General features: G+C 40.7%; 1 protein-coding gene across 4 annotated transcripts in view; it reads left to right on the forward strand.

The window, feature by feature from the left end:
- GRM3 (glutamate metabotropic receptor 3) overlaps window positions 1-19,089 on the forward strand; it is a 104,842-nt gene that overhangs the window by 79,608 nt on the left and 6,145 nt on the right. For all 4 annotated transcript variants that reach the window (XM_027639867.1, XM_027639870.1, XM_027639869.1 and 1 more), the window contains 2 exons: window positions 11,915-12,981; window positions 18,891-19,065. In XM_027639867.1, coding sequence (XP_027495668.1) covers window positions 11,915-12,981; window positions 18,891-19,065 — 1,242 coding nt within the window. The remainder of the gene's footprint in view (window positions 1-11,914; window positions 12,982-18,890; window positions 19,066-19,089) is intronic.

Raw genomic sequence — 19,089 nt, forward strand, 5'->3', positions numbered from 1 at the left:
TGCCTGTTTCTTATTCATAGTACAGGAAAAAACCCTCAGTGATACAAGTCTCCTTCTCTATCTAAAAGGGAGAAAGAAACAACCCAAACTCAAAACAGCCGTGTTTAAATTTTTCCACTAAAATATTTTTCCAAAAATTTTTTTTTGTTTTTTAAAAAGCAATCATGTCTATATTTTCACAGAGCAGAAACTCCTTTTGCATATGCATATTCTTCACAAACTGACCTTCTACAAAATTCCCATCAACTGTAAACTGGATGGACCTGGGAGAAAAATGCGTTTGACTTTCTCTCATTTCCTCATCTGTCAGAGCCACATTTCTAAACACCTCTAAAAGCATCTCAGAGAATGTCTACTTTGGCACCACTGCACCATTTATGGTTATTTTGTTAGCAGATATAGAATATAATAGAAAAATATATTTAATTTCTGTTATCTGGGTGAGTCATTTCCTTTTGTTTCCTTCTTCCTGCCATGACAGTATATTTGTCTGAGCATATAACAAGTGAAGACAAAGAATACTAAAATTCTTCAAGGCACAGGGAACAGCACACATATTCATGCAGAAGGGTATCAGAAGCAGAGAAACCTCTAACAGAAATGTTCACAAAATCCTAGCTGTAGCATGGCTCAGGCACAGGAGAAATCCTTTGATTTGCTTTCTCACCTCTTGCTCCAGCCGTGGACAACTCACATGCTCACTGCTGGGATGCAAAGGAGTTCAGCACTAAGCCAGAAATTACAATGTCTCCAAATATAAATCCTTAAACTTAAGATGTGTTTCATAAAGAAATTACCAAGATCAATAATTTGGTTTGTAGGGTCTCCACACAAAAACTCACTCTTTCCTGAGTGCCTGGGGAGAAGAACTCAGAGCCAGAAGCAGTGGATATGGGAATGATGGTTGCAAACACCCAGTAGATCAAAAGCAGAAGTTGTTGTACCTCACACTCTAAAGGCCCCTGTCCCCTCAGTCTTGTATCTACACTTCATCTCCTATAGTTCTGCCCATCTTTCTATTTGGCAATAAATTAATTGTCTCATCTCTTCTAGAATAATGACACGTATATCTAGCCCATTTCCTACAGAAGAAATGCAAGAACATTTCTGAAGGCTGAGAGATATTCATTTTTTAAAAGTATATGTGCAATTGCTCCTCAATTCAATACAGGTTTCATGCAGTACATTTTTCTATTTGAGGCTATACACAGATTCCAGATAATTTGATGGAATAAGCTAATGCAGCAATTCCTTTGCATATATTAAATATTTACCACTTTTGGGGCTGAAATATGAGGCTTAGCTAAGAAAACCCCATCGTTTTATCCAGGGAAGGAATTTTACCATTCTCAGAGGAAACAGGGAAACTGTGTGAGAACGCTAAGGGGAGCACAGCCTTGAACGAAGTCCTCACACAGAATGCATGTGCCACAGAAATCCCACGTAACTCTGAGAGAATATGGATTTTCAGAGTGGAATGTGATTCCTAAGGGCTACATCTGATATCACAATGACTCTGTGACCCAGTATCAACCACACTGTTTTATAGGAAGTTTGGATTGAAAGACACACACAGGCCTGCACACACACACATACACAGTCACAACAGCACTCACTCACTGTTCTTTAAGTTTATTGAACCCAATTCTAAGATAGTAACTTGGTGTATGATTGTTGAGTTTGCGTTTGCTAAAAGTGAACAGCAAATCCAAAAGCTGCAATCCTTCCACCCCAAAGGGAAGTGAGAACCTCCTGGTGTTGAGGTAGCAGCACTGATCAGTTCCAGCATCCACAACCAGGGGACAGTCCCAGAGCGATTCTTCTCTCAATTTTGCCTTTGTTCTTTTACTTGCAAAGGCCATTACTGGCATTGTACCTTCTTGTTATCACTGTTGTCTTTTCACCATCCACCAGATATTTTGCATATGCTGCATACATGCTCTTCTTTATATTGATTATGCCCTAAAAATAATCCTCCCTTCTTCCCAAGGTTAAATTTCTGTAGTGATCAGTAGCTGATTGTGTACAGCTCTGGAGCCTCAAGCATTTTCCTGTGCTTCTGCTACAGAACTCTCTTGCACTCTTCCTGTGGGGACAGCTTCTTTGTCACCCTTTATCTTTTACAATAGGTCTTAAATTTGCTCCAGACTCTAGGACATGCTTGGTCATATGCAGAAGTGTATGAAGTAGGGTTGCTGGACTCTTGTAGCCTAAGCAGCAATGACATCGTTGCCTGTAACAGCCAAAGGTTGTGTTCTTATGGTTCCTTCTCTTGACATAAATAACTATATATCATGTGCCCCTATAAATAAATTTTCCTATGGTTTCTGAAAAAATAGAATTTTTGCGTGACATTTCTCTATTGTCCTGATGAATGGAGAAGCTGATCACTGCTCCAAGTGATCAGTTTTGTGTCAAAGATTGGCCTGCTGTTCCAGGATAAGTCTCCACCAGACAGTGGCTGATAAAACACTGTACGAAGCTGCTATTGGGAACTGACGGAAATGTGCTGAAAAAGTTTGTTAAACTTCCTCTACTGCATTTGTGTATCTACTTGAATAAATAGCTAATGGCTAGTTAATGCTCCAGTAACTGAAAGAATAAAAATCCCATCTTGAAAAGGCTCTTTGGAGAAGAAATTATCTCAAGTTAGAGGAAGGTTTGCAGCAGTGCTGTTGATGTCCTTTCTAGATCTCTGAAACACTTTATCAGTCAAAGCCTATCAGTGTGCCTCTGCTTCCACCATAAAACAGGCAAATAAATCAACATTTTCTTTTTACATTTTTCCCTGAGGTCCAGTGATTGCTGTTGCTGTTGCTGAACTGATTCAGTGGAGCAAAACATTAGCAGAAATGAGTCTGTGCTTTCAGCTTTATCTTTTCTTCCTGAGAGTAGGAGAATTTGCAAGTATTAATGGAACATGCGGCTTGCATGTTGTAGCATAAGGCATGCCAATTAACACTGATGATACTGGGAGAGGCGACGTGCTACCTTTGCAGCTGGTGTGTAATAGGCATGAATAGCCTTAAAAGCCAAGAGTTCTTATACTTTACCTCACTAACTTTTTACTGAAATTCATTGTTGTGAGAAGCCCACTTTCACCTCTTGACTGGCTGACTAAAGATTTGGCCAGACACAAGACATACTCGACTGAGTACTGACTTAACTTGCAATTTCAGTAGATGTGCATTTTTAACCACCACCTTATTATAAGGAAATGAGTAAAAATAAAATCAAACCTCTACAAAGGAAGATGAGCACATTCATTGTGTGTAGTGAGCCTTATTGAAAACATAAGATTGATTTTGCCTTCGGTGGCCAAAATTCAAGCCACCCAGCTTTCTTTGATACACTTTGTAATACGATAACTGGAGAACTATCAGTGGAGGAAGCTACCCGCCCTCCTGATGGCAGCTCATGTCAGCCAGAGCTCACCCTTGGCAGTGTCTGTTTCTCTCCACTTGATTATAGGAGCCCTGCAAGAAAATTGCACTCCCAATATAGATACTAATTAAGTTTAGGTTAAAGAAATATAGGACACTTTTTTTCATTCACATATTGTATTCAGAGAGAAAACTGATCCAGTCCCGAATCTTACACCATGAGATGGGTGAAACATTTACATTTCCAGCTGAACTCTAAGTGTTCTTTGTCCTCCACCAACATTATGTCAGATGTGGCAAATGCTGTAACTGAGCTGCATATGTCTGAACAAAAAGGTTCTTGTGTTTCACCATAGCAGTGTTTCTTTATTCCAGCTCTGAGGCATTTTACAACTCCTTTTTTTTCTGCAAAATGTTCAATAAATTTGAGCTTCAGTTATTTCAAATAGATGTTCTCTTTAGAATTCATTACTTATGCTTTTATTTTCCTACTGCAAATACAATTTCATTTCACAAATTACCTCATTATTAGCAATTTGTAGGGTGATTGCTGAGAGTTTTCAGTAGCTCCTTAACAAAAATAATAGCACAGAGTCATAAGATACGTAGGAAGAGGCAATACCTTTATTAGGCTGCCCACGTATCTGGAAAAAACAGAGGTTTTTGGCATAACATCCCTTTGTCATATCTTGTCTTGCATCTCGATCAGCCCTTGTGTTTCTAAACTACATACTTTCAAAGAAGAGAACAAAAAGCTTTCAGCAATTACCCTGTAAATGGATAGTAATGAGGCTGTTTGCAAAGTGAAATTTTGTTTCCAGGAGGAAATAAAAACCTGATATGCTAAACTCTGAGCAGAGCTGTTCCTTCAAAATAAATGAAGGTCAAATTTATTGAACAATGTTTTTGATGACCTAATGGAGTGACCTTGTGCCTGAAAGCTTGTGCACTTCTCCCATCTACAGACTAGTCTATAAGAAATACTGTGTTTCTTATGCACTTGGAATTTACTGAATCTTGGAATGTAACAGCTACATTACTACTACTAAATAATAATATTGCAGTATAAGTCATTAAATCCATGTCAGTCCACCTGACTTGGGAGTGTCTTCCTATTACATCAATTAGGAAATAACAGCCAGAGGGTCTATTTCATGGTTCATTTGGTTCTGATCTCTAAGGGCGAACCATCTAACTAAATTATTCAGAGCTGTGTCTAGAAACACCTCTCTAATCCTCAAGTCCCCACAGAGAAGAGAATGTTTTAACCAATTTCCTTTAATATCTTAATAACTGAATCTATTCAAATTTCCTTCAGGCTGACAAAGAAGGACAAAAATATTATTAGGTATTTAACTCTTCCTTAGACAGCTAGATATGCAGTCTGGGGGTGGAATTAGCACATCATGGAATGGTGCCTCCAAAAAGGCAGAGTCATGTTCCTGTGATATGACCAAGTCCCTCATTTAGTCCAAAAGTGAATTTTAGCAAAATTAAAACACAGCTTCAATCTCTTTCAGCTGTTCCTCAGATGTACTGGGAAGAGAAGAGTAAGGTATGGCACCAGTTCCCAGCTTTGAGGTTAAACAGAAATGTCCCTCAACGGGAGTTCAAATTGGACACAGGAAACTCATAAAGCCTGAACTGACAGAAAGTCCCAACCAAAACCTCAAGCTCTGACAGTAATGCTAATTTTCAGTAAGTGACAGATAACTCACCAGCCAACACACTTTTTCCTCAGACCAAAACATTTCAGGTGCTAACAAAGGCCAGCCCAGAACTTCCAGTTCCTGGGCATATGTTGTCACCCTAACAGTGGCCATAATTCTTCATAATGGGAATGGGTTCCGTTTGCTTCTGTTTACAAAATAACTAACTAGTTGGCCTGAGGGAGGAGTTAGGCAGTTTGAAGTCATGGTTTAATTTCCTTTGTAATTGCAAGTTGATTGCTGGTATGAACTACATTACACGCATTTTGCCTCTTGTGCCAACCATTTCTTTAAGTGGATAATCTTAAATTAAAAGAACGGTATCAGTTGAAACGCGTTGCTATGTTGGAATCTCACAAATCATTCATATCAATTATCAACCCAGCAGACATTAAAAAAAGAAAAACACCTTTGACACTTTTCCATGAGTGTTTGTTGTATTTTAAAGTTGCACTGGTGCAACCTTTGCAAAACAACTCCAAGAAACATTCTTAATATCAGGGGAGATGTTTTGTATTTTTAAGGAGAAATGTAATGACTGCAGAATTCTTACCTGCTTTTTACCTACCACATCTCAAAATCCAAATGCTTTAAGAAGGAAGAAATTGGTTTTAATTCCTTAAATTTACTTTAAAAAAAAAAAAGGCAATTTCATAATTTCCTTGGTGAAAGTTTGTAACTTAGCACCTAGTTTATTCTTCCAGAGTTCTGAAGACCACACATATACTTAAGGGCCACACAAGCAAGAGGACAACATATACCTAAAAATGTAAAACATGATGCTTGAGGCAAGCATTTCACAGGAAAGGTAGCTGGGGAGTTCTGTACTCAGCCAGGCTGAGGATAATGACAAGCTGAACGAATTCTTCTGATCTTTCAGACCCTTCTTGGCTTGTTTTGCCAATGTTCCCAGGCATGCTCTGCAACAGCCTCCACAGCAGCCTGTGTGGACAGCTTGCAAGAGACACCCGTTCACAGGTGCACTGCAGAGAGCTTGCACAAGCTGCTATCACTTGGTGCTCCAGCTGTGAATCTTTCTGTTCCAGATATTGGTGATATTCATCTCACCTGACTGCAGATACATATATTGTGGGTGTATTTTAGCTAGTCACAATCATTATGGTCAGCAGAAAAAGAGCAGGTACAGTTTAGCTGGGCTATCCTAGATACCTCTTTAAGGTGAACCCTAGAAGTACCCATTCTCTTTTGTAGGATGGAAGTTTGGGATAACTAAATTACCTACAGATGTCTGTGATACGTGATAGATCTTTGCAACTAGGCCTGGAGAAACATTTCTGTCTCTGACCACTGCAAACGCTGGTGGGGGGGTGTCTATGACAGGTGTTAAAATTCCCTAGAGCAAGCATCTAACCTAAGAGAGAAACCACGGACCTGAATGGAAAATCTGCAGACATAGATAGGAAAACTACATTTGTAGAAGGCTAATCAGACTCATTCCCTTCTTGAATGAGAAGAAGCAATGCTGCATGTGACCCAAACACATCCAGAAATGGTGGTGCAGAGGTTAAAAGTGACTGCTTGTCTCTGTGGAAACTGATATTTTAAGCCCATTCATTATTCATTAATAGTGGAGAGGTACAAACCAGTGACACTTCACTCTGAGCTTTCCCTGTACTAACTTTTAAATTGCCAAATTTCAACGTGCCTTCTGTCAATCAGGTATGAAACCAGCTGCATTATGCTGAGATAGAAACAGGAGTGGGTGCATCAGGTCAATGTTCAGCAAAGCAGAAATAAGTCACTTTGATCTCAACGAGCCATATCTAGCTAAAAAGAAAAGAGAATGAAAAGATATGTGCATTCTCAGGATCTTTTCTGATACTTTTCAAGATAAGGCACCATACACACAGATTAGCCTGTTGGACAAACACACCATATCCTGCAATATAATTACAAAGGTTCTTCCTTACAGTGTTTTAAAAAGGCATTACCCAGGATATGTAACAGGAAGGAGTAGGGGGGATGAAAAAATAACTATATTTTTTCTGTTACATAAACAAATGTCTTGTTTTTCAGTCTTAAATCAGAAGTTCAGAGTTTTTGCAGCACCATCTAGTGAGACTAAGGAGGTTTTACTCAACTTTTCAGAAACTCCAGCCTGTTCCCTCTTCACATTTACATTTCTGTTTAATCTTGATCCCCTTATAGTCTATAGGGCTGAAAGTCTTTGGGGCCGATAAGATGTGGAAGAAGGTACCTGTGGTGCTCAAAATAGTTCTTTTTACATCTCTTTTTGAACCCCATGAAACCTCCTAGATTTGCAAACTGCTAAGCTGAAAAACTGCAGTGCTTTCAACAAGCCTTGCTATTAATGAATTGTCTCCTAGGTAGTGATCAGTACCTTGTTTTGAAATACACTCAGCAAACAACAAACAGATGTGTGTTTTACAGAAATGAAAGATGTTCTCAGATGTAGGCTTATCTGTCATCATCCCTACCAGGAAGTGTTACTGATGATGTTTTCTATAAGACAACATCTGTACATTCAGCTCTGTGACAGATGCATGCAAGACTCTATGAAAAATATCCTTTCTGGCCCAAAGATGCTGACAAACGAAACCTAGTCTGATTCCAAGCCAGTTAAAATGACGCTCATCTTTTCCTAGGGTGCTTGATCTCTTAAAAGTTTCCCAGTGCCTACTTAGGTTTTAAACAGCTTTGTTTTCCTCATCTACTCATTCCTGGTTAAAAAATCCTTGAGTATTTTTCACCCAACTGAGGCAATGTGCAGATTTAGAAGCATTTTAAAAATACTTCTGATACCACCTCTTCAAATAATGGTTTTGCCCTCGAAAAAAGATACACCCCCCCTTCAGAACATTCTTTCTGAAATTTTTCACGTCACCAAGAGCTGTACATCACTCACACCAAAAATAATAAAAATTTCTAAATGAAAGCAACTTCCCTGCTTCCAACAGCACATAAGCACATATTCACAAGTTACCTGACTTCTGGAAAAATTGATACCACTGTAGGAAGATGGAAACAAGTTATATAATTCACTACATAAAAGCTATGATGTTATTTTGTGTTCTTATCATATCTGTCACGGAGACAGCCATAAATCTGTAGTGATTTCTCTCTTATCTGAAGCTTAAAGAGTTTGTCCTCCACTTGCACACTGGCATCCTCTCCTCCAGTAGGATATCTCCAGTGAGTTGACAGAGGTGGCTGCCTGCACCAGTGCTCCATAGGTTTCTGTTTTCTGCACTCACAAACATCACTGCTGTGACATCTTCGTTGCTGAACTGCTGCAAGCTGGAGCACGAAGCATCATTGGTTTGTCTTTAAGTCACTTTTAATTATCCTTTCTTTTCCTTGATAACTTATTTTCCAAAATTTTTCTCAGATAACTGCTTTACACAGGGATAATTCATTTCATGAACTGCAAGGCAAGAACAAGATTCAAAGACACTGCTCAAAGGAGACAAAGTTTGTATTGTCACTCAGATAGCTTCTAAGCTAACAGGTGGATAGATCCAGAGACTCTTGTTTCTCCTTTCCCAAGGGATGAATCTAAAACAGCTTAGCTGCAACTCTGAAAAAGACCTGCCAGAAATACCTGCTATAAAGACTGTAGGTTTCCTCTCAAAACTGAAATGTAACTGGAGAAAATTTGCAGATTGACTTATGACATAGACTGACATCATCTCTGGGAAAAGCAATTTGCAAAAATTATCATTTTTTACACTAAAAATGAAGTCCTGCTTTTTTGTGATGTTCCATTCTTGCCTATAAGTATCTTACTTTTATGATGAATATTATATCATATTTTCTGAAAACATTACTTTTTGAAAGTGATCCTACAGCATCTAGAATATGTTAATAAATGATACATTAAAATGCCTTAGTGATTTTGTATGTAATCAGTGGATATATTAATTGCTACCACCCAGTCAGCTCATTTGTAGGCTTTGGCTTACCATACTATAATTAAATACATCACTGTTTGGTTTAATGATTTCATCCTTTCCATCTGAAAGAGAGTGATTTATTTTCCTCTATCAGCAGCCACTAAAAATGAATGTTTCAAGCTACGAGCTTTGGTCAACTTAAAACATATTGTCCTACAAGTTTATACTTGTAGCATGAGAACAGCCCCGTGAAAGGCAACTATACATAAGCTTCAAGCTAATTATATGTGAGATTACCTGCTCTGCCTTCTGTACCTACCTGCAAAGTCTAAGGAAAATACTTTGCTCTGTTTAAATGATAAATATTCTATCAGAACTAAGTTGTCAAACATGTTACACAGAAGGAATTCTTTCATGAAAAGTGCTGGTATTTCAGACTGTAAGGTAACTTACACTGGGGTATTTGTACCCTTCAAGTTATGATGCCAAACAACCAGTTTTCAGTTTGTCTTGCTTACCTGCAGCTCCACTGGTACCAGTAGCAGTCACAGGCTCTCAGCCCACCTTAGGAGCTGGCCTGGATAACACCAAAGTGAATAAATTGGCTCTTAAAGCTGGGCTGCTGTGTTAACAGCTTCTACAACCTATATGAGTGTCATGAATAATGAAATAAGACACTGGCAATGACAACACATTATTGAAGAGCTGTTAAGTGCTGCATTATGATTTTGTTTTAATGCTGCTCCTGGATGAGGGAGCTTGCATGCCTGTGCGTGAGGAGGAGGAGGAAGAGAAGGGAAGCTGCTTAATATTCTTCTTGTTGACCTATATTTTGAATTTAGCTAGCTGTTTAATTTAGAGCATGTAATTTCCAGGAGGGCTGGCCATTTGGAAGAGTATTATGCTGCTTTTAAATTTTGTGCACTCAGAAGTCTTGTTGGACTGTAGAGTGGTACAACTAGATGCCAACAGTGTAGAAAAAGATAAAATAAACATCTTACAAATTCCTGGGCTACCCAGTCCTAATCTGTACCATACAAGAAAGACATGGAGCTCCTGGGGCAAGTCCAGTAGAGGACTACAAAGATGATAAGAGGACTGCATCATCTGTCTTATATAGAAAGGCTGAGGGAGCTGGGCCTATTCAGCCTTTAGAAGACACAACTGAGAGGGGACCTCATCAATTTATATCAGTATCTGAAGGGAACCAGCCACTTCTCAGTGGTGCCAAGCAATGAGATGAGAGGCAATGGGCAGAAACTGGAACACCTGAACATGAGAAAGAACTTCTTTTATGTGCAGGTGACCGTGCACCAAAACAGGTTACCCAGAGAGACTGTGATGTCTCCCTCACTGGAGATAGTCAAGAACTGTCTGTATTCAATCCTGTGCCATATGCTCTAGGATGACCCTGCTTGAGCAGGAAGGTTGGACCAGATGACCCCACCAGTGGTCCCTTCCTTCCTAAATCATTCTGTAATTCTGTGATTCTGTAATCCTGCAAACCAAGGCTGTCCACCACTGGAGCTGACGCAGGTGACATGGTAAGGTGCAGGAGTGAGCAGGGATAAGAACAAGCAGTCTTGACTCAAACCTAGAAGAGAGTATAGGTGGGTTAAATTGTATTCGAGTCTTGCTCTACAGTAAGCAGAAAGTTGGGAAAGAAATGCACTCCAAGTGCAGCACCTGAGGAGATGCAGGTTACATTCCAACATTCCAGCTGGGACACCTATGCCAAAATCCAGTGTCCCTTTTACTGACCTTAGCCAGTGTATTGCAAAATAAGGTAACACTGCAGGAATAAAGGTGAAAGAATTTGGCCTCAATGCTTTAAAGAAGCTAAATAAATCTATCACAAGAGATCTGAAGTTATCTGGAAATTGAAGTGGAAGAAGATATTACACCCTTATACGATATTGCTCATGCTCAAGCACAGCATGGGCACAGAGGCAGGGAAAGAGATTTATTCCAGCAATGACAGTGGAACTACTTCTGTAACCAAAAACACTGGGGACTAAAATCACCTTTATTGCTCATCAGTGGCAAAAAACCCCTTTCACTTCCTACCTATAAAGCCTTTCACGTTTGATGCTGCAGCAAATGGCCAATAAATCACATGGTAAATGCAATTTCCTCCTACATTTTTAATATTTCTTCATTTCCTGCATAAGCCTCAGCTGGAGGAAAAACAAAACTCTCCAGAGCTTACCAGTTGGAAGTGTTACAATATAGATTTCACAGAAGGTCACAGATACAGTTTGTGGTTTTTTCATCTATTCCCCAAACAAGATACAGGACCAAAGCAGCATGTGCTGGGAACCTCAGACCAGACAAGAAATATCAGAAACTGGTAAAAGTGAAACAAAATAGAAGGGATGCAAAACTTCCTACTACACAGGGAGAAGTGAAAAGACATAGTAAGAAATTGTTGAGGACTTCATAGTTACTTCTCCATCATCCTCAAATTGAATCCTCTATTCAACTGTATTCCAGACTGTTGGTCTCAAAACAGCATTTATTGATCTGACCATTTAAATTTTCTTATATCATGGCAGCCAAGTTTTACCAAATAATATTGAGTTTCAGTTAGAAGCAGACTTCTTTCATTCAAGAGAAAATGTGAAAGGTAACAGTGGTTGCATACTGGGGGAAATAACTGGAGAATTGATTTGTATCCAGGACAAAAAACAGTAAGGCCATTGGTCATCTTACATTTACAAATATATCTCATACAATAAAGTGAAATAGAGTTGTACTATCTGAGCTCTTTTCTTCCTCCAAGTTCAAAACTGAGGCAAATACAGACCTCTTGACTTACCTGTTGACAACTGGGTTCTTTGAGCTGTCAGGTGCCTGTGCTTACCAAAGGGTTGAAAAAAAGTCAGATGCAGCTTTGATAGTAACATTCTCTGACAATTTTTTTTTGTTGTTTTTTTTTTCCCCACAGCTCCCTTTAACCCTCCCAATGATCCAGACAGTATGGTCAAATTTGACGCCTATGGAGATGGGATAGGACGATACAACGTGTTCAATTTCCAGTACACTGGAGACAAATACTCCTACGTGAAGGTTGGTCAGTGGGCAGAAACTCTATCACTTGAGGTAGACTCTATCCAGTGGTCCAGGAGCTCTGTCCCTGTCTCCCAGTGCAGCGACCCCTGTGCTCCTAACGAGATGAAGAATATGCAACCAGGAGATGTCTGCTGTTGGATTTGCATTCCCTGTGAAACCTATGAGTACCTGGCTGATGAATTCACTTGTGCAGACTGCGGGCCTGGAAAATGGCCCACAGCTGATCTGACTGGCTGTTATGACCTACCAGAAGACTACATCAAGTGGGAAGATGCTTGGGCAATAGGTCCTGTTACCATTGCGTGCCTAGGCTTTATTTGTACTTTCATGGTTATTGGGGTGTTCATCAAGCACAACAACACCCCACTGGTCAAAGCCTCTGGCCGTGAACTGTGCTACATTTTGCTCTTTGGGGTCTTCCTGTCTTACAGCATGACTTTCTTCTTCATAGCCAAGCCTTCTCCAGCCATCTGCACCCTCCGTCGTTTGGGGTTGGGAAGTTCCTTTGCCGTCTGCTACTCTGCCCTTCTGACAAAAACGAACTGCATAGCCAGAATATTCGATGGTGTAAAGAATGGGGCTCAAAGGCCCAAGTTCATCAGCCCCAGTTCTCAGGTCTTCATCTGCCTGAGTCTCATTTTGGTCCAGGTTGTGGTGGTGTCCGTGTGGCTCATCTTGGAGGCCCCAGGCACCAGGCGGTACACTGTTCCCGAGAAGAGAGAGACTGTCATACTGAAATGCAATGTCAAGGATTCCAGTATGTTAATCTCCTTAACATATGATGTAATCCTCGTAGTCTTATGCACTGTATATGCCTTCAAAACAAGGAAATGTCCAGAGAACTTCAACGAAGCCAAGTTTATCGGTTTCACAATGTACACAACGTGCATCATTTGGCTGGCCTTTCTCCCTATATTTTATGTGACATCCAGTGACTACAGAGTAAGTCTTTGGATATCTGTTTCCATAAATCATATGCATCACTTTAGAGGATCAGCATTCACTAAGAGATTCTTTCAGTTCTTTTGTCCCCTGGATCCCTTGCAAAAAAGTTCTCTTTCAATGTTAGCAGATTTTGGCTTGCTTCTGAGAAAGATGGTCTCATTTCAAAAAGAGCATGTACAGTTAGAGCTGGAAAGGATTAGTACTATCAGTCTGATCATGACAGAGGCATAGAGTATGGATTAAGTATTCATATAGGTTTCTGAGTATCTGACATCATAGTCCTAACAGAAAAACCTAGTAGATCATGAGCTGGAATGAGTCATAATGAGTTATTTGGCAGAAATGGGCCTTAAAATAAAATCTGAGCTAGATGGTCTCCTTCTGCAAAAGAATCTGCTATTGAAACATGGTATTTTCTTCCAAGTAAAAAATATAAGGATAGAATTTCAAAATTTCCTATTAAAGAGGGTCGGTAAAAAAAAATCCAACAAATGTTATTCTTAAAGAGAGAACTTTTTATTCTTTCTACACTTTGTAGAACACATACCTCACTGAGCATAAAATATTGGTCAGCCTTCACCAACAAACTCTAAAAACATTAAACTGTTTAAATTGTCACATGGTGTTGCAAAGCTTTAAGTTCAATAAAATCGTATTTTTGAACAGAAGGAAATTGTCTGAGAAAAAAATTCAGATCTGCTCCACTGGAAATCTCACAGTTATTATGATGTGAGAAATGAGTGAAGGAGTTGACTCTTACAGCAGTTTAAAGGGAATTAGTTCAACATTCTGCCCAGAAGAAAGGTAGATTAGCTTAGGTGGGTATTACTGCTATTAGTGTGTACATGAAATAGCATATAGAACTGTGGAGCTAATAATGTCATTTAGCTTAATTTTGATGTGACCACCCTGGAACAATATATTTAGTACTACTTTTCTCAGCTTAGGAAAGGTACTGAAATCCTCGAGAAAACACGGGTAGATAAGAAATGACGCAGTAGGACACGCAGAGTGACAGTAAAAGAGCTAAATATATTTAGTCTAGACAAGAGTAAACCCAGGGAGACGTGATCATGACTATAAATAATTTCAAGGCAACAAAAAGAGAGGAAGGGATTATTTAGTCTCAGGAGAAGTTAGAATAGCGAGTAATGGATTGAAACTAATGAAGGAAAAGTTTAAGAAAGGCACTAGGGAACAGCTCTGGACACCCAAAGCAATCAGGAAGACAGACACAGAAGAAGGGAAATATCAGTGCAGACAGTCACATGAGTGGACAGCACAGACAGTAATGGTCAAGAGGAGCATGACTTGATTGTTCAAGCAGAATTTTACAGCCTTATGTCCTGAGTGGAGTTTTCAAAACCACTTGTAGGCATTTAATTTAAATTCAAGATTCCAAATAAGCCAACTCAAGTCCTACAAAATCAGCAGAAAATGCTTTTAACGCCTTTTTGATACTTTCACGACAACTCTGCACTTCTGGGGTTCCTTTGAAAAACCCACATTTATTTTCCATGCAGTGTCACATATTGATTCTGAATCAACTTGTGCCATCCTAGTGTAGCCCAGTTCTGGCAGCATCCCCAATAAACAACCTTAGAAACATAATAGCAGCAATAAAATAATTAATGCTGGATGGCTTGAGATTTCATTGTTAAGCACAAACATCAGTTAGGACTCATCCTTCTGAAAAAAAAGGGAGAGTTCCTGGGAATTTATCCAGAGATTTGTTGTTGAACTCACCATAGTATTTAAAGGACAAAAAAAAAGCAGTTCAACATAGGATACATCCATACCATTACTGAAGCAGAAATGTCCCTCTATGAACCCTATATGACAGGTACTAGACAGCGTGTTAGCTATGTTGGGATTGCAGCAAATACACCTGCTATTTGCATCCAGATTGTTAATGAAGGTTTTTAAACTGCATTGGTCCTAATATCAATCCCTAGGACAACTACTGACCCACCTCTGTGGGTGTCAAAAAGCACCAGTGCACAGCTCTGAATTCTACATCTCCCACAAGGAATCAAAACCCACAGAAGACAAAAACATTTATTTTAGGTTGAATATGCCCTATCTGCTTACTCTGTTCCTAAATGAATAATGGACTTTGAGACACTGATCTCAATCCTTTAAGCCCAGCAGTTCAGCCAGTTTTCATTCCCCCTCACTGTCCACTTATCTAGTCTGTACTTCATCAGGTTGTCATAGGAGATTGTTAAAAACCTTACTAAAGGCAAAGTATATCCACTTTCGCTCACCATCCACCAAGCTGGTCATTTCACTGTAGGAGTCTGTCAGGGTGGTTAAACAATTTTCCCTGTGTAAATCCATACTGACTATTGGCAGCCATTGCTCATCCATGCAAACATCCCAAAACATTTACTTGATTTCCTGCCCATTGAGATGGGCCGCTAGCCATTGTTAGGCTTGGATGAAGTGATTTTTGAAAAACAACCAGGTTTCCTTGACCCCTCTACTCTCCAGGGCTGTATCTCATGATATTCTTCCAAGAAGTTGCCTGAACAATTCACACTTCTCTGGATTTTTTGTCTTTTTGACTGGCTTTCTTCTCTTGGAATTCTGAATTCCACCATTTCCTGGTTGCAGCAGCCAGAGCTTTCTCTGCCTCTCTACATCGCTTCTGCCCTTCTGTGTTGTCCCTCCAGTCAGTATTAGAGAGAACTGCCCCAAGAAAATCAGAGCCTGCAAACAGAAGGTTTCTTCCAGTTATCTTAATAATACCTATAGTAGACACCCACCACAATGTTGTTCACTTTGGTCTGTCTGCTAATCATGATCCATAATCGATCAGCTGGCTCAAACCCCACTGCCGGGCAGAGCTCCATTTGGTGCCACTGCTCTCTCACACACAGCACAGCTCCCCTGCTACCAGGGTACTGACCCACAGTCTAACTCTGCCAGTAAAGCAGGAGCCATCTGCCTGCTGCCACAGGTCACACACTTCCAGCCTTCACCATGAAGCTGTGTCAGGAGAGGTTCAGGCTGGATATTAGAAGAAGGATCTTCACCCAGAAGGTAGTTGGACACTGTAACAAGCTCCCCAGGGAAGTCATCCCAGGACCAAGCCTGACAGAATTTAAGAAACGCTTGGACAATTGTCTCAGGCAAATGGTGTGTTTCATAGAATAGAATCATAGAATGACTTGAGTTGGAAAGAACCTTAAAGATCATCTAGCTGCAGCCCCCTGCCACAGGCAAGGACACCTTCCGGTTATTTGGAGTCACATCCAGCCTGGTCTTGAACACCTCCAGGAATGGGGAGTCCCCAGCCCCTCCGGGTAACCTGTTCCAGTGTCTTACTGTCGTCATAGTACAGAATTTTTTCCTAAAGTCTAACTTATATCTATCCTTCAACTTAAGGCCATTCCTCCTTGTCCTGTCACTACATTCCCTTGTGAAAAGTCCCTCTCCAGTTCTCCTGTGGGCCCCTTTCAAGTACTGGAAGGTGCTTTAAGGTCTCCCTGGAGCCTTCTCTTCTCCATGCTGAAGAACTCCAACTCTTTCAGCCTGTGTTCATGGGAGAGCTTATCCAGCTCTCTGGTCAGGCAAGTGGCCCTCCTCTGGACTTGTTCCAACAGGTCCATGTCTTTCTTTTGTTGGAGGTCCCAGACCTGGATGCAGCACTCCAATAGGGTCTCACCAGAGCAGAGTACAGGGGCAGAATCACCTCCCTCAGCCCGCTGGCCATGCTGCTTTTGATGCAATTGCCTGCAAGTGCACATTGCTGGATCATGTCCAGCCTCTCAACCACCAGCACCACTGAGTCCTTCTCAGCAGGGCTGCTCTTGATCTGCTCATCCCTCAGCCTGTATTGATACCGGGGGTTGCCCCGGCCCAGGTGCAGCACCTTGCATTTGGTCTTGTTAAACCATACTATGGGTCCACTTCTCAAGCTTGTCCAGCTCCCTCTGGATAGCATCCCATCCTTCAGGTGTGTCAGCTGCACCACTCGTCAGCAAACTTGCTGAGGACACATTCAATCCCTTCATCTATGTCATTAATGAAGATATTAAATAACACTGGTCCCAATACAGACCCCAGAGGGACACCACTTGTCTCTGATGTCCATTGGGACTCCAGGCCTTTGACCCTGGATCACTACCACCATCCCCCTGGATGTGACCACCCAACCAATTTCTTATTCATCTAACAGTCCACTCATCAAATCCGTACCTCTCCAATTTAGAGAGAAGGATGTTGAGGGGGGCTGTGTCAAAGGCATAGTAGAAGTCCAGATAAATTGCACGTGTAGCTTTCCCTTTGTCCACTGATGCAGTCACTATATTATAGAAGGCCACTGGGTTGATCAGGCAGGACTTGCCCTTGGCGAAGCTGTGCTGGCAAAGCTGTGCTGGCTGTCCTACATCAGCTCCCTGTTCTCCACGTGCCTCAGCATAACACATGGTCTAGTAGGATTTCCTCCACCCCACCAGCACACCAGTCCAGACTGTGAGGCCAGGTTAAACACTGAACCACTGGAGTGACCTGGATTAAAAGGAACCCTGTGGGAGGGAGCTATTTTTAACCCAAATCATTTAATTGATTGAGTGTGTAATTATGCCAGCACAGCTGAGCTGCTCCAGGAGGCACAAACCCTAGGAAAGCAGGGTGGGGAGGAGAGCTTTGATAGTGAAGAGAACTTACCTTGAAACTAATGAAAATAAAGGTAACTTCATTTATTCTTGTTTTATAAGAAAACTCCCCTTGTCTTATCTGTACAGTGCCCAGTTCAACACCCACCTGACAACATAGCTCCATGGACAAAATGCAGAGAAGTGAAGGAGAAAATACAACTAAGGTGTTCCTTTCTCATGCAGCCTCTGTAGGATCTTCCATGTTCACTCACCCATGAAAGCTGAGTACCTTTTCACAGTGCTTGCCAAATCCAAGTTGTGTAAAGAGTGATTATTAAATGATCACATTAATTATACTCATTGATGACAAAACACCAATCGTGCTCAGTATATATATAAAGCAACAAAGTCCATTCCCTACCCTATTTTTTAATTTGCACCAATTATTTCTGACAAGGAGAAACGAGAAGCATTCCCATGGATGAAGGCTAATCCCCAAGAACTACAAGAGTGTAACTAAGGAAAAATGAGCCATGGATGTATAATCATTCAAATTAAGCAGTAGAGTTTAAAGCAGTTTAATTCAACATCTTAATTAAGGAATCTACTTGGAAGAAAAGAATATAAACTGAAAATGAGGCAGTAAATTGTCGCCTAGTCATACTATTGAATAAAAAGGATAAATGATAGCACCATCAAAGCTATGCCAACAAATGCCCTGAAGAAACTACTCTAAAATCCTACAGCCTTACAAGCAATTCATTTCTTAGCCCAAAAAGTGATGTCTCGGAGTTAGGACACCTCTCAGGCCCAGTCTGACAACAGCCACTAGCTATTATGTTTACTCCAAATTACACCTAGATTTCTACAAGGGATTTCTCAACTTCTCTGCTTAGGACTGAGGCTGGAGACTAAAGTGGTTTTCAGATAGATGCTTTGCATGAGACACCTAATATAAACCCACGTGACATAGTATGTGTGAGCTGGTTCTCACTGCAGCCAGCATTGTTCAGGTATTGCATGAAAGGCATTACATCAAGTTAGAAATCAAGGATATGAGAGAAAGAGTGCAGAACTATCCATTCTGTATTAAACAGAGGGAGAACACACTCAGTCAATCTCCCCCTGATATGCAGAGGCACAGCACCACATGCCTCACTCATACAATCCTAGGATTGTGGAAGAAAAGGATGCAAATCCCCAGGATCATGGTTCTTGCTGTTGTATGATAATGTCTCTAGTACTCTGCGTTTCAGAGCTTTCCATACTGAAACACAATGCTTTGTGCCCACTCTGTCCTAGGTGCAAACCACCACCATGTGCATCTCGGTGAGTCTGAGCGGCTTTGTTGTGCTGGGCTGCTTGTTTGCACCCAAGGTGCACATCATCCTTTTCCAGCCGCAGAAGAACGTGGTCACTCACAGACTCCATCTCAACAGGTTCAGTGTCAGTGGGACCGGGACAACTTACTCCCAGTGTAAGTAACAAAACTGTCACTTTT

Source organism: Corapipo altera, unplaced genomic scaffold (genome assembly GCF_003945725.1).
Source record: "Corapipo altera isolate COAL_440 unplaced genomic scaffold, ASM394572v1 1b, whole genome shotgun sequence".
NCBI classification, from domain to species: Eukaryota; Metazoa; Chordata; class Aves; order Passeriformes; family Pipridae; genus Corapipo; species Corapipo altera.